Source organism: Tachypleus tridentatus, chromosome 7 (assembly GCF_004210375.1).
Source record: "Tachypleus tridentatus isolate NWPU-2018 chromosome 7, ASM421037v1, whole genome shotgun sequence".
Lineage (NCBI taxonomy): Eukaryota > Metazoa > Arthropoda > Merostomata > Xiphosura > Limulidae > Tachypleus > Tachypleus tridentatus.
In genome coordinates, this window is record NC_134831.1 from 44,529,945 (window position 1) to 44,545,530 (window position 15,586).

The 15,586-nt window shown below is 31.8% G+C and overlaps 1 protein-coding gene across 10 annotated transcripts in view; it reads right to left on the reverse strand.

Moving 5' to 3' along the window:
- Positions 1 to 15,586, reverse strand: part of LOC143255559 (ribosomal protein S6 kinase-related protein-like) — an 82,068-nt gene that overhangs the window by 24,417 nt on the left and 42,065 nt on the right. For 9 of the 10 annotated variants that reach the window (XR_013030717.1, XR_013030715.1, XR_013030718.1 and 6 more), the window contains exons 12-14: positions 10,945 to 11,046; positions 3,108 to 3,166; positions 1,771 to 1,816 (exon numbers count right to left, since the gene is read on the reverse strand). Coding sequence is in view for 4 of the 10 variants with exons in the window: in XM_076511398.1 (XP_076367513.1) it covers positions 1,771 to 1,816; positions 3,108 to 3,166; positions 10,945 to 11,046 (207 nt within the window). In the remaining 6 variants the exon portion in view is untranslated. Of the gene's footprint in view, positions 1 to 1,770; positions 1,817 to 3,107; positions 3,167 to 6,931; positions 7,582 to 10,944; positions 11,047 to 15,586 lie in introns of all 10 variants that reach the window. The other variant, XR_013030719.1, reaches the window with a different exon arrangement.

Below are 15,586 nucleotides of genomic sequence, written 5' to 3' on the forward strand. Positions count from 1 at the left end.
CATCAAGATATGAAGGAGAAAGAAGGCAAAAGAACAAAAGAAAGGACAGGGAGGAGAAGACACCATTACAAGAGGAAAATCAGAAAGTATTTGATAGTGCTGCCCCATAGCTGAAAATGGTTGAAAGTGATAAGCCTTGGCTAAATAATCAAGTTAAAAATTCAGAAAGATAGGGGATGAAGGCAAGGAAGGAAAGAAATCATGATTCATAGCATAATAAGTGTGTGGGTAGTCTGTTAGACTAGCCGTTGGGTTCAACATCAGGCTTGTAACAAAGGAATTTACTTGGCTTTCAAGTAATGTTTTCATCAGTGGAGCACACAAGCCACTAGTTTGAGGAAATTTACGTGTAGAATAGAGAGCTCATTCAGGGACATCTGAATACAAATCAAATAGTTCCTTTATTTACACATTGATGAACAGTACATCAGTATCAAAAGTTTTAAGAATGTCTTGAGATAATCCGTGATAACGAGAAAACCCACTCGTAGAGAAAATATATATGTAAAAATGGCTGGTATGGGTAGAGAAAACTCTATGTAGAGGAGCTCTTTTCCCAATATTATATATTATGTAGAAAATAAAAATCTAAATATTTTATATACTTGGTATCTGGTTTCCACAAATACTTCAAAAGACAACTATATAATATTTGCCATTTTTGTTGACAGAAAAAGAAAAAGGAAGAACAAATAGAATGAGAAAGAAAGAAGTCTACAACATACAAAGAGATTCTGAAGCATCATGCAAGGGATCAGACAAAAACCATTCATGAAGATGGAGTGCTAACACTGCTGGATGTTACAGGAATAAACATGGGTGAAGATGTAGAGATCATGATACAGAAAGAAGAAAGGATTGGGTAAGGTTCAGCTGAGGAAACCAGAGTAAAGCCAGCCAGTACAGAGGTATTTGGAGAACTCAATATGGAGTGTCCAGAACAAAGGAAAAGATACAAAGTAGTGTAGCCACAGAGAAATTAGACAAGTTCTGACTAGATGAGGAATGTCTTGATGAGAGCACAGCTACAAGAGCACCAGATGATTCAGATGCCACTCTAAAGGTATTACCTTGTTTGGACTCAGAGACAATTTGTGGTGAAATGCATGGGACCCAGAATATGAAAAGCAATGAGATATATGAAAATAAAACAAAGAAAGGAAGTTGACAGGGAAACTGGATGCCTATCCATGGATCCCTTTGTAACCACAAGATCTGCAGGAGCAATAAATGTTGAAATACAAAAATCCAACAATAATTATTTTCACACCTAATGTCTTTGTACATACTTCCACTAAAAAACAAACCTATATATGAAAGGTTCGTAAGCAAAAAAAAAAGTCATTACACACTAGTATCAAATTGAGTAGAGATGACTGAAGAATCAATATAAAGGGAGTCAGCTGCACTAGAAGGATGTGTTGTCATATGCATGTTATTTACATGCTACAGTGTAGGAATAATACATTAATACATGAGTTTAGGTGGAAGTCTCAGAGATAAAGGTGAGTGGAAACAATGCGCATAATCAGGAAAAACTAGTATGTGAGAAGAAGTGAGGTATTCTACCAGAATTATCAAATTACCCATTTCACTTTGTTTTATCTACCATGCACAAAAATTACCTTTACATTTTTTCTACCATTTAAATACAGAAAGAATTATTTTGATTTATGAAAAACATAACTTTAACAAGCACAAAGAATTTCAGTTAAAAAAGATGAAAAAACAACTTAAAGCATAAAAAACAAGAGTCACAACAGAACTTACCATTTCTTCCAGCACTGCAAGTTCACTGTCATTTGAATGAGCACTACTACATATGAAAAGCAAAAAAAAAACAAATAACTGTCAAGCAGAGACAGAAAAAATATCCTGTGTCATTATAATCATGTAAAAATTTATAAAAAAACTTATAACATTAAAAGTAAGCAAACATCTAGTCAATTAAGAAAATATTTTTTTATCTTCAAATCCAACAAATAAATATGTTACAAAGTTTGTAACTTCTTCAAAAACAGTATTTTATCAACACAAAATGTTTATAATTATTTACTCCTTCATATCCACTTCCAGCAGGAAATTGTGTTTTTATGAAGGTACATAACATTTTTCCACTAAAAAATATGATCTTTCGATTTTTCATTTTTAGAAATTTCCAATAAAAAGTATTAATATTTGTATTAAATAAAGTAATAATAAAAAATTTCAAACAGCTAACCCTAATCTTAAAAAACAAGCTAATAAAAAAATCACAAAATAAATTAAGACACACCTAAAACAAAACCCAAATTTTGAATTCTCTTTATCAACAATATATAATTTACTTTAAAAAATGTTTTAATTGCACAGCAAGATACAAAAAAAAACAGATAAAATTAATTCATTCATTGTCTTTAAATAATTCTATGTTGTTAATCAATGTATGACATACAATGCCTTACACCAATAGCAAGATTCATACTACACCTTAGCTTTTAGCTTACAGATTTAAATTGTAACATTCAGTAGATTTGACTTGTGCTTTATGGCAAGATTTTTCATCACTGTCATTATTACTATAATTTTTTATGATTTATTTCATTATTTAGTGTTATTTCAGTGGTCTTTATACAACTGAATATACATGTATTGTCTTACTGAATACACATTTCATTGTAACAGTGATAGGTAAAAACTGTCAAGAATTTGAACCTAATAAATAGCCCTGAAATTACACAGATGCAGCACATTACATAGTCTTTGTCAATCAATTAACATAAGCTACACATTATCCTTAATGAACCAATGAGAGTTAGAATATTCCCTTGAATTACAAGAAATGCTCTATAGAAATATCCTTGTTTGTAAATAAATCATGAAAAATCTATATTTAAAAGATAAGAGAAAGAGAAAAAAAAGGAGAGAGAGAACATGCTATGGTAAAATTATTGTGACAATCATGCAAAAGTTATGATAACATATTTAATGATGATTTTACAGAGAAAAACAGAAAACTACATTGTACTGCAAACTGCAATGATGGTAAGCAATGAAAATTTCATGCCAATAGAGGAAATGGTGTCTTTTATAAATAATTAAAGAACAATCAACATGGAAACACTTACGAAGCTGAAATGATCTTCTGGTCTTTTATATTTTTTTCAAAAAGTTCTTTTAGAGAGACCTGTGTGAAGTGTGAAAATTAATTCTAAATTATCATAATAAAAAAAAGTTGAAACATGTTATTTGGTATAATAAAGCCCATTTTCTATGTATATGTGTTCAAAATTTCTTTTCATCCCCATCAAAAGTAAAATTGAAAAGATAATCTGTGATGTAGAGGCCCAATGCTCACTTTGATTGATGTATATGTAGTTTTGCCTAATCAAGGCTTACCAGCACAGCTTGGATCAGAAAACCAAACCATTAGGCCCATTATAATGGTGAAGTGTATGTAATGTCTACAGTGCTCATGTCTTTACAGCCAATCAAAGAATACATTAGGCGTCTACACCACAGATCCTCTTTTCAGTTTCACCTCTGGTGAAAAAGAAATCTTTAACGTATATATACACACAACCATTAAGCAATTGGTCTTCTGTAAAATATCAAATAATTCATTAGAGAAAATGTGACAGCATTATTCACACATCTAAATTAATTCAAGTTATTATATGGTAAAGTAAAATGGACTCAAAACCCCATAGGTAAAGCATATTTTGCTTGGTGCAAATATGCAACCTAAGAATAAAAACTTATGAATAAAAGATAGTTTTATCTTATTCAGTATTTATTAACATACTTATTTTGATACCTCATTTCACCAGTTATTACTTCCAGCAATGAATCATAAAAGATGTGGAAAAAATTGACATTGATTTACTGGTGACCTACAACCTCACCTTTTAAAATGGCATTACTGTTTAACCCTTTGCTTGAATTTTTTTTCTGCTGGGTGCCAATGACATTTAAGCCTACTTTTTCTTACTGATGGTAGTAGTGCATTAAGTAATTTTTATTTATTAACCCTCTTATGACAGGCTTGGTATAATATACACAAGTTAAGAATTTATACTATAAATTTTGATGCAGTATGAGTACCATAATAAAATTTTGTACACTTTTACGAAATATATCAAGTCTTTTGTATACACAAAAAAATTTACGTTAATTATTTTTTATTAAAAATTTGCCTGTGAAAATATTAAATCTGTTTCATTACTAGTCTGAGCATGAAGTGATTTTCATGTTAAGACTGAAAAACTATTCTTCGTCTAAATGATCTCAAATGTTATTTGTGTAATCTCTTAAACTTCCTAAATACATTTCAAATGTTTGTTTTCAGTAAGACTTTGTATTTTGTTTGTTGGTTTCTCTACCATAACTATTTGAGATCTGTAAATTCAATGAACATCATAACCACCATAAAAATTTAGGAAATAAATATAAATTATGCTATTTTTTGGACTACAAATTATAACACGAAAATACAAATGTTTAATCTAATTAGCTTAAATTTCATAATACTATATACATTTACTATTTTTATTATAATGACTTTAAGTCATGCCTGCCTAACATTACAGCAGTTGCACTGATGTTGCACACATGTAGATGTTACCATATTCAAGAACATAAAACCGACCTTTAGTCTTTACAAAGTGACCTGTTTTGACTGTGCTTTAGTGGGCTAGTATTTTGTAATATACAAGTCATATTTCAATTATCATACATTAGATACATATATAATTATTACTATTTACAAATAAGCAGTCAATTATATCTTTTAGTTTTTGCTGCTTGTCTAGATTGCTATGTTTTTCAAATTTTACAATTATTTTGCAACTTGTACATAAATTTGAAATAACCAAAAATCATAAATAATTATATCGATACCATAAAATTCCACTATAATTTATCAAACTAAGTAAATAATCTGTATTTTGTCTAAAAAAAGGCAATTTTCAAGCAGATTAAATATGTAACATACATGCTTGAAATCTTGGTTCACAAGAAAGAAATAGCTTTCAAACACTTTAAAATGGAGGAGAAAGTGAGTATGAGGACATTATGAGATTTTGACTGGTTATTCACACATCATGTATTGAAGTAAGTGACTGTTTTCAAAAATAAAAAGAGGCAAGTGGGACCACTGTTTGATTCAGTGTATAAAGCCATATCACAGCACATAGAAAAGATCTGAGGATCTTATTTTATATTCTAACTATTAAATACTGGTAATTTAAGTTCCTAATTCATTTACAATTATAGACTTAGTATTTCAATATTTCAATACTAAAAAAATTGACATTTAGGTATGTTCTTTTAATATTTACTTTTAAATTAAGAAATTAACTAATATACAATACAAAAATTTGAATTATAATCTAGAATCTGAAACCAAACTTTTTGACATAAATTCATAAAATAACAGCTCAATAAAATTCTAAATGCAAGTCAACAAGCACAATGACATGGCATTTGACCTGTTGTAATATGGTTAATAATACCTCTGTAAGGGTAGGTATCATGATTTATGCAAGAATATCCTTGGCTAAGATTAATCTATATCTAATAAATATTATTTATTTTTTAGCAAATAATAAGTTACTTTTATTTCATATGTTGCTGGAATACAATAAGCAATAATATTTAATATACAAGGATCTGAGCATTGGTATATTTTGTTGTTGTCTATCACCCTCATTGAACCTAACTTAACCGATTATTTGTTATAGAAGAAAATTCCTACAGCTTTGAAAAAATATAAAATTTCACAGAAAAACATTTCCACAAATGAAAACAAAACTATATAAAAATTTTCCATATCTGTGACTCATGTATCTTAAACTTCACATAGGAATCCTTTGTCTACTAAAGTTCTAGATAGCCACTACATAGGAAAAGAACATATTGCTAAACACTTTATTTTATATTGAGATGCACATATACAGACAGTACCTTCTTCTAACTATATGTAGCTGCTGACTCTAGCTGTTTTTAAAGTTCAGATTCATTAATAATCACCTATACCAAATGCTACAGCACCATAAAAGAGTGGCAATAAATGGCTGCAGTATAAATCCAATGACTAAGAACGAAAAATCACACTACAAACAGTGCGTGATTTATTATATATGTTCAAGGAATGGTACTTTCTTAGAAAATACAACCTTATACTTTGCAATTAGCAAAAAAATTCTAAAAAGCATTAATAAATACATGGTTTATGAGCAGATACCTCAGATATGCATAGGAACTGAAGTTGAAATACATCTTTGTTTTTCTTTGTGAATTACTTTAAATACCTGTTTTATAATGGTAACATACATATTATCACACAATTCTGAGTATATACTTGTTTTAATAAAAATGAATTTATAAACTTTATCAAATTTTAGAATTTGATATCCAGATGTACACTCCACAACTGAAAAGTACACACTGACCAACATGGGTAACTTTCTTTTAGTGAAAAAGTTTTTCATACCTTTTGATTAATCCTATTGAGTCCTTGTTTGTATTTTGCACAAGTACACATGGAAACGTTAAAGTTTTCAAAATATCCAACCTCATAAATCTTACCTAAGGCATTCCAGAATGAATGACTTTGTGACCATAAATTCTGCCTATTGATCTAATATATGTTCCAGTTATTCATTAGGTTATAAAGGGTCAGATATTAGATGGTTTTAAACTTCTCAGTGATAAATATTTAAATGCAAAAACAGGAACAGTCACTTACCTTAGAACATGCTGAAGTTAACATTTTCCAACATTGAAAATTATTTCCAACAGATACTCACCTGATTCAGTACTGCCTTTTATATGCAAATTTCTTTTTGCCAGTTAATAGCTTTGAGAATCCCACCTAATTTCATATTACCACATGATATTGCTGCATTCTTGCATGCAAATAAATATGCAACCACCCTTGATTTAAACTCACATCTAGCTAGAATCCCACGTTGAAGTGGTGGACAGGCTGGTGCAAACTTTTATCCAGGTGATCCCCTTTTTGGGAAGCATCTGAAGAGAACCAACAGAGTGAGAAATTCTATACCTTGGAACAGTACAGAGTGGGAGACAACACCTTGTCTGTATCAGGAAACACACTTCACTTTGAAGAAAAGAGTCACAAGGATGAGCAGAAGAAACACGCATAACCTAGAACCTGCATCAGGTTTTCAGAAATGCCATATGCGTAATGTGGCTGAGGTGCATCAAGACCATCATTCCACTACAAAACCAGGCAGCACTGGAACTTTGTCTTCTCGTCCATGGTAGAAGGAGGGTTCCTGTCATCTTCATCTCAAACCCTGTGAGACGGCACAGGGAATTAACATGTGTCTTGCAACTGAATAAGAACTTATGAAGGCTAGTCATGCTCCAATCCAATATCAATCACTCCCAAGAACCCGACTTCTGCATCGATGTAAGATGTGGGAAAGCCAGCCATAGAGGTGAACTGCATTACGTAGACAGAACACCAGCACTTTACTCTCTACTGAGTGGATTCATTCACACTCAGGAGACACCTTTCTTGATCCATCACATCAGTGGTTAGGACCTGGTAAACTGCAAGGACTATTTTCTTCACTAGAAGAAAGAAAATGAGGGATTAAAGTATGATGGGGAGTCTGAAGAAGTGCATCACCAAGTATCCATGAAAACCCTAACTTTTAGAAAGTAGACCAACACTAGATATTAAACTAGGCATGGAGGATAAGCAGGAATCCTCTGATTGTTTTACTCATGATAGTTGATGAGTAGGTTACTTTCTGGATTAGGCATTCTTGAGCAGTTTTTGTAGAACACTCCATCTCACGAGTGAGTACTATATCAGGCATAAAAAGCTCTGTGCACATTATATATACACTGGTAGAAAACACTTCCACTGAGAGAGATCCTGTGAGGTATGAGAGGGCTCAGTAAAACTGTTAAAAAAGAAAAAAAATTACCCAGTCAAAGATGACATGAGGTGTGATGAGTGGTGGCTGAAAGTAGTCTATAGCCTGATGAAGAAGAAATGGTCAAGTGATGTAGATAGTGTGCTATAAATGTATGAATGGTCATCCAAATACCAGCCTAGACAATATCCACTAACAGACAATGGAAGTATGTAACCAAAAAATTAGTAAGGTGATGAATATGATGGGAAACGATGGCAAATATTCCCATCCAATAATGAATTAGGTAAACATATGAGCTGTTGAACACATATAGTGATGGCAACAGGAGAAAGATCATGAGTAAATGAAGGACTCAAAAAATGAAGAATGAGATCCAGAACCATGAAAAATAGAAGTGAGCACCAAATAACAACAGACAACACAAACAGGTCAGAGGAGGTCATCAGGATCCATGTAGAAATGAAGATGAGAAATGGAAGGAAGAGATGTAGGTTTAAATGTACAATATCACCTGTGAACTTCAGCAGACATTAGAGGACAGAAAGCATTATGTGGATGGAGAAGGACATACGAGTGGTGGAACAGAATGCGAGAAGTATCAATGACGTAAACCTCAGAATGTTGAAGACCATAGGCATAAAGAAGGAGGAAGTAAGTTTTAAGGGAGAGACAGTGCAGGGAACATAAATATAAAGATTCAGAAAGAAGGGTAAGGGCATGTAGAATAATATTAATGTTCCACTTGGGAAGCAATAAGAGCATACAGTGTGATGGAGATAAAAGAAATGAAAAAGCACAGTAGGAATTGGATAGGAACAAACCTGAAAGAAATGAAAAAAACTGAAAAGCAGCAGAAAGAGCTGCCTGGTACCCTGCAACAGTTGAAATAGGCAAGCCCTGGTGAAAACTTAACATGAAAAATTGAGAGAGATGGGGAAAGGAAATAATTTAGTGACCATCCTTGGTCAAAAGGTCTGACACTGCCTTGGAGAGATGTTGGCAAGAGATAGGATTCCTTGTAGGAGAGAATGGAACAAAAGATAATGGAGTAGGAGAAGAAAAACAAAGAGTAAGACCCTTTAATATAACTAGCAAAATGAAGCTAGAGATTTGCAAATCAGACCAAATGGGTCCCACTGTTCCCAAGCCTAGAAGATAGTCACTGACAATAGTCAGCATTGAAAGCAATGTACAGATGAGAGTAGAGGAATGGGATGGAAGGACAGAGAAGATGGGAGATAATAATGGTATTAGACAGACCTTGGGAGAGAAGATAAACTAAGGAGGACAGGAGAAAAATGCTGGTGTATAGCTTCAACCAATAAGTTCAGATAATTAGGTACCCCACCATAAACACTTTACCAGGAAAAGGTCTCAGATATAATAGGAAGGTAAACATACTTGAGCAAGGAGGGCATTGCTCCCTAACAAATTCCAGCAACAGAGTAACTATGTAAGAATGTACAAGGCTGAGGGTGAAGAATGCAACAATTTAGTAAATAGCCTTAAGGAACTGATGGCTACTGAAAACCCCTCAGGGGAATAGTGGATCACTGCCAAAAGAAGATGAATGGAGCAAAGGAAGCACTAAATAATAATGTAGGTAAGATAAAGACATGAAAATTGGACAAAAGAAAGATGAAATATCTGAACCCCAAGTCTGAAGAAGAGACTTCAGAGTTTGGGAATTCAAGAAAGGAGCTGCAGCCCAGTTATAAGCTAAAGAGTAAGTGTATATTAGATAAGGAGGATGAGGCAATGCTGACACCAAACTAAAGGTGAGACAGAAAGATTTTAACAGGGACTTGAGTATCTGATGAAGAAGACAAACTTAATATGCTGAAGGAGGGACTGAATAAAGAAGAAAAAGCAAAAAAATCATATGAAACAGGAGAGAGAGAGAGAAGGTAACATACGTGGGAAGCCATGTCGAGAAAAGACGTGGTTGTAGAACTAACACCATACAGAAAAAGGAGTTGGCAAAGGCAGGTGGTAGGTACAGACTGTAAAAACCTTTATCATCATAGACAGTACTCACAAGAGAAGATATGTCAATTGAAGGTCCAGGTAATATGTAAAACTCCATCTTATGTTGTACAATAACAATGACATCTTGACAGACAAAGAACTTGATGCCATTGTAGTTGGTAAACCAGCATGAACAATCTTGATGTTGAATGCCAGACATAGTATAAGTTACCATCACTTATGAATTCATAATGTAAAGGTAAAGAGCTTCAAAGTAAACATGTACAAATCAAAAGTCAAAATTAACAACTGTGGGTTTTGAAAATACATCAACCAAAAATGCTTACGAATTTGACAAGTTAAGAAAACAAGTGACTGCACATGCAAGTGCTAAATGTTAAAGTGATAATTTAACAATCAGTAGAGAGAAAGTCAACTGTGGTACGAGGCAGTATCACAGTCCTGTTGGTGGAGAGTTGTCACATGTTCACTTACATGCAACAACCTAGTAATATGTTGTGGAAACATATGATGTCAGGTGGGAGTCTCAAGGTTAGTAGTGAGCACAAAAGTTTGTACATAGAGGATAGCACCAAACTGGGAAAACTAGAAAATTAAATGCACACACAAGGCTAGTATTGTACCTTCCATTTATTGAATATTTACATAAAATATCCCTTTTTCCCCCGTACTGAAATATAACTGGATTATGTTTGATATTTTTCTTTTTTTAAAACTGGCTATGATATAAGAACTTATATTTCTAGATGATTGATAGCCCTACTAGAATATGTGATAATATTTTCAGATCATTGGTATGAAATGGGTACTTACAAAAGAGAGAAGAGAGGAATTTACTTTTTGGTGAAAATAAGTCTCTGTGTATTTCTGTATTACAATAAATTTGAATATTATTTTAATAATGCATATTTCGATTCATTTACTAAGATATATAATGATGAATGCAAAAGACAAATTTCATACACAAATGTAGTTAAAGTAACTACAGTCTGTCACTTTAATATCTTACACAAGTGCTTTGGCTAAAAATTAACACATTTAATACTCTTAAATAATGTACCTTTTTCCCAAAAACTTCATCAAAGTTCATATTACGGAAGAATGGTTGAGACTTCAAGGCATGTAAGCTCTGCAGACGTCTCTGTGGAAGTTTGCACAGTAACTGAAATAAAAATGATTCCAACAATAAAAAAAACTTCAAAGGAAATACAAAATGACAGGAATAGGCTAACTGCCTGTAAAGGCAAAGCAAAAATTTTAACTAAGTTCCATGATGCAGTCCATGACTACTAAATAATAAATCATGTAGTTTTAACTACCAGATAGTGTGATAAAGTATCAGAATATTAATTTCTCTGCCTTGTTAATAGATCTAATCTGGTAAAAACAGTTTAAGATATACATTGTCATAGCATATCAATATGGGCATTTCCAAAACATTTTGTACAAAATATCCACCACTATTTCATGCCCATGATATACATAACTCATGAACAGGAACTCTTCTGAAATTGGAAAAAGTTACCAGGTACAAGTTAGAGTTGTCAGAATCTACGTCTTCCACTAGAACAACAGATACAAACCTAATAGAAGATATTGTTAAACGTAACAGAAACCATTTAATAATAAGAGCTTTAAATTGTACACATACAAATTTTGAATGCAGGCATACAACAGTAAATGGCTCCAGGCAATTTAACTTCCTAAATAATACAAATTCTGTTTTAATCAATAATCAAATGCTGATCCATCAACAAATAGCTGTAAAATGCTAGACTTATGTATAACTTCTGATGACTTAAGTTTAAAATGTACTGAATTCCATGTCAGACAAGATATAGATAATTATCATTTTCCAATATGATCTATAAGGAAAATTTCTAGGACTTACCTACGATTGAAAAATTAACTTGGCAAAAGCAGATATATGAAATCACAAATAAAATATAGTGATGATTCAAGCATAATAGAAGTCTGTCTGGAAATAATACAGACATATCTCCCAAACACATAGTGAAGATACACAAACAATACATATTTCCAGTTACAGAATACATCTGTCTGGCATGAATCAACATAGTATCAAATAAAATAAAAACAAAACTATAAAAATTACAAAACTTAATACTCACAAGTGCATACAAAGTTCCATATACAAGTCCCCCCTTTTTTACATACCTATGCTAACATAAAACCACTATGACAGACTTCTAAACAGATCATACACTTATTTCCAGAGAAACCTACATTAAAATGAAACAATCTGTACACTGGTTTGCTATATCCTACATGAAGAAAGTGAGCCAAAGTACCTCTCACTTATATATATACACTATAAGTATACCAACCAGCTGCCTACTGTTAAGACTTAACTAATATGCCATGTGTACACTCTGTTTTAAAGGGTTAATTGTCAATACATATATGTTAAAAAATGAACATACACTGGATTATACAGGACTATTTGAAACATGCAAGACTTTAGCATATCAAATAAAGCAAAATGTAAACTAGTGAATTTGACAAATGTTGAACATGGTCCTGATGGGGGTAATGAAATCACCCGTAACAGAAACCATTTAATAATAAGAGCTTTAAATTGTACACATACAAATTTTGAATGCAGGCATACAACAGTAAATGGCTCCAGGCAATTTAACTTCCTAAATAATACAAATTCTGTTTTAATCAATAATCAAATGCTGATCCATCAACAAATAGCTGTAAAATGCTAGACTTATGTATAACTTCTGATGACTTAAGTTTAAAATGTACTGAATTCCATGTCAGACAAGATATAGATAATTATCATTTTCCAATATGATCTATAAGGAAAATTTCTAGGACTTACCTACGATTGAAAAATTAACTTGGCAAAAGCAGATATATGAAATCACAAATAAAATATAGTGATGATTCAAGCATAATAGAAGTCTGTCTGGAAATAATACAGACATATCTCCCAAACACATAGTGAAGATACACAAACAATACATATTTCCAGTTACAGAATACATCTGTCTGGCATGAATCAACATAGTATCAAATAAAATAAAAACAAAACTATAAAAATTACAAAACTTAATACTCACAAGTGCATACAAAGTTCCATATACAAGTCCCCCCTTTTTTACATACCTATGCTAACATAAAACCACTATGACAGACTTCTAAACAGATCATACACTTATTTCCAGAGAAACCTACATTAAAATGAAACAATCTGTACACTGGTTTGCTATATCCTACATGAAGAAAGTGAGCCAAAGTACCTCTCACTTATATATATACACTATAAGTATACCAACCAGCTGCCTACTGTTAAGACTTAACTAATATGCCATGTGTACACTCTGTTTTAAAGGGTTAATTGTCAATACATATATGTTAAAAAATGAACATACACTGGATTATACAGGACTATTTGAAACATGCAAGACTTTAGCATATCAAATAAAGCAAAATGTAAACTAGTGAATTTGACAAATGTTGAACATGGTCCTGATGGGGGTAATGAAATCATACTTAAAACAACATCAACACCCTCTTTTGTGTGATTATCACCATATAAACAGTGCCTACTTCTTTCAGTAATACATATACTACAATTAAAATGATACAGAAAAGACTATACAGACTCATACACAAAATTGTGAAATGACTAAGCACCACACACAGAAGTGAGGAAGAGGTGGAACATCATAACTGACTCTCCCAGATCCCAGTAAATCTGCGATGCAATGCATGTACTAATTGGTTTGTTTCTACTCAGTTTTGAGTCTGTGTTGTATTGTAAATTGGTATCATTATTGTCAAGACTGCTAACATTATTATGCTAGGGTACAGAGTGTGTATGTATCTCTTTCTTCACTCATACTCGTGTAAACATGACACACACACGTAAGGATAAAATTAAAAAGATCATGAATTTCCCCAAAATTAATGAAGAGCAGTAGCTCTTCATCTGATTGAAATACAAAATAATACATATGACCAGAAAACACATGTACTACTAGAATGCATGTGTAAAGCCAGCTATAGTACAACTGTTTTAACAATTTTACAGAGCATTAACAATGCAGTGTACCATGGAATAAATAAGCAAACATAACAATAAAAATTATATTATTTCAAAAATATACAAAAAACTAACAAGTTATTGTAAATTTGTGTGGTTTTTAAAATTCACAAGTGCTGATCTTTCTACAACAAATTCAAACATGTGTCCTATTGATAACAAAATGTATGTGCTCTACATGCCAAGACAAGTTAGAAAATTAAAGGATTCACACTAAAGCTAGATAATTAACTCTGCATAATCAATTGCCTATGACTATACTGGTTAATTAATATCAATTAAAATAATCAACTAATTAAAATTATTATTCACATTTATTACTGTATTTAATTATTCCAACTATCCAAGTGATTGAAATACTATCAATATAAATTCTCATTACTATTTTCAACTAAGGCAAGGTTGTTCAGCAATCAAGTAAAGCCATAACTCACAGAAATACTCAACTGGTTCAAAATTAGTGTTTCTGATTATTACTATTTCATAGTTATTCCAAGTCTCATGTGAGAACAATTCATTAATTGATGTAATGGACTAATGAGCCAAATGATTAATCATTAAATTTCATTAAATGCTCAGCTTTAACTCATATGAATTAACACATTCATTTAGAAGGACAAAAGGCTTCAAGCTTATAGGTTAGTCACCTTTCTAGCTGTTTTGTATTATTTATGTTAGTCAGAGCATGACTAAGTCCTAAAACAGAGAATAATGTTTCCAATAGTGTGTTTGTTTTGTTGTCAAATACAGCTTAGATATTCCTTTGTTCAGTCACCAAGTCTGTGCCCTGTCTCTTAAATATACAATTGATTACACTTTTTTAATACAAAAAATTAGAATAAATTATACATTCTGTGATGACTGTACATGCCTGCTTCATGTTGAACCTAGCATTCCATCCTCATATGTTCATAATGTTCTTTGTATGTGGACAAGTGATGTATCTTTTTCGTTCACAACTTCTAGTAGCTTTTTTGTATCTTTAATATTGCTTAAGGTTATAGTGTACCAGAAAGTCTTTTAATTTTGTGTCATGTTTTAAACTAAACAATTTTGGATTCATGAAAATTAAACTGATGGTTGGGTTATTTGCAAGCATGTGATAGTTGTTCATTATACCATTTTTGATCTGTCTGTTAGTATGGCAGAACATTAGTACAAAAAGAACACAGATTTTGAAATCTATAAGGCTGAATTTAGAGATTACTCATGGCTGACACTAATTAAATTTGTGGAAAAATAAAAAAACAATAGAATTTTGGTAACCTCTCATTTAGTAGTTCTTTTTTATATCCTGTGATGTTTTGTGTACTTAGTACACAAACAATTTTAAATTTTTCAAATGTTAAACCTCACTTTCTCTTTCAAAATATAAATGACATAAGTATTTCAAGTTTTAATTTTTGTGAATTTAACTCCCAGTTATTTCTAAATAAACTATTAATAAACCTATATTTTAATTTTTTATTTCACAATACAATTTCTTGGGAGGTGCAGAAATATTCACATGTTCTATCCACCTCCATAAATAATGCTTTTTAATGTACAAATCAAACCACTAATTTTAAACTTCTACTTGACTTATTGGTTAATATTTTATTTCAGATGTGTTGAAAATAGTGTA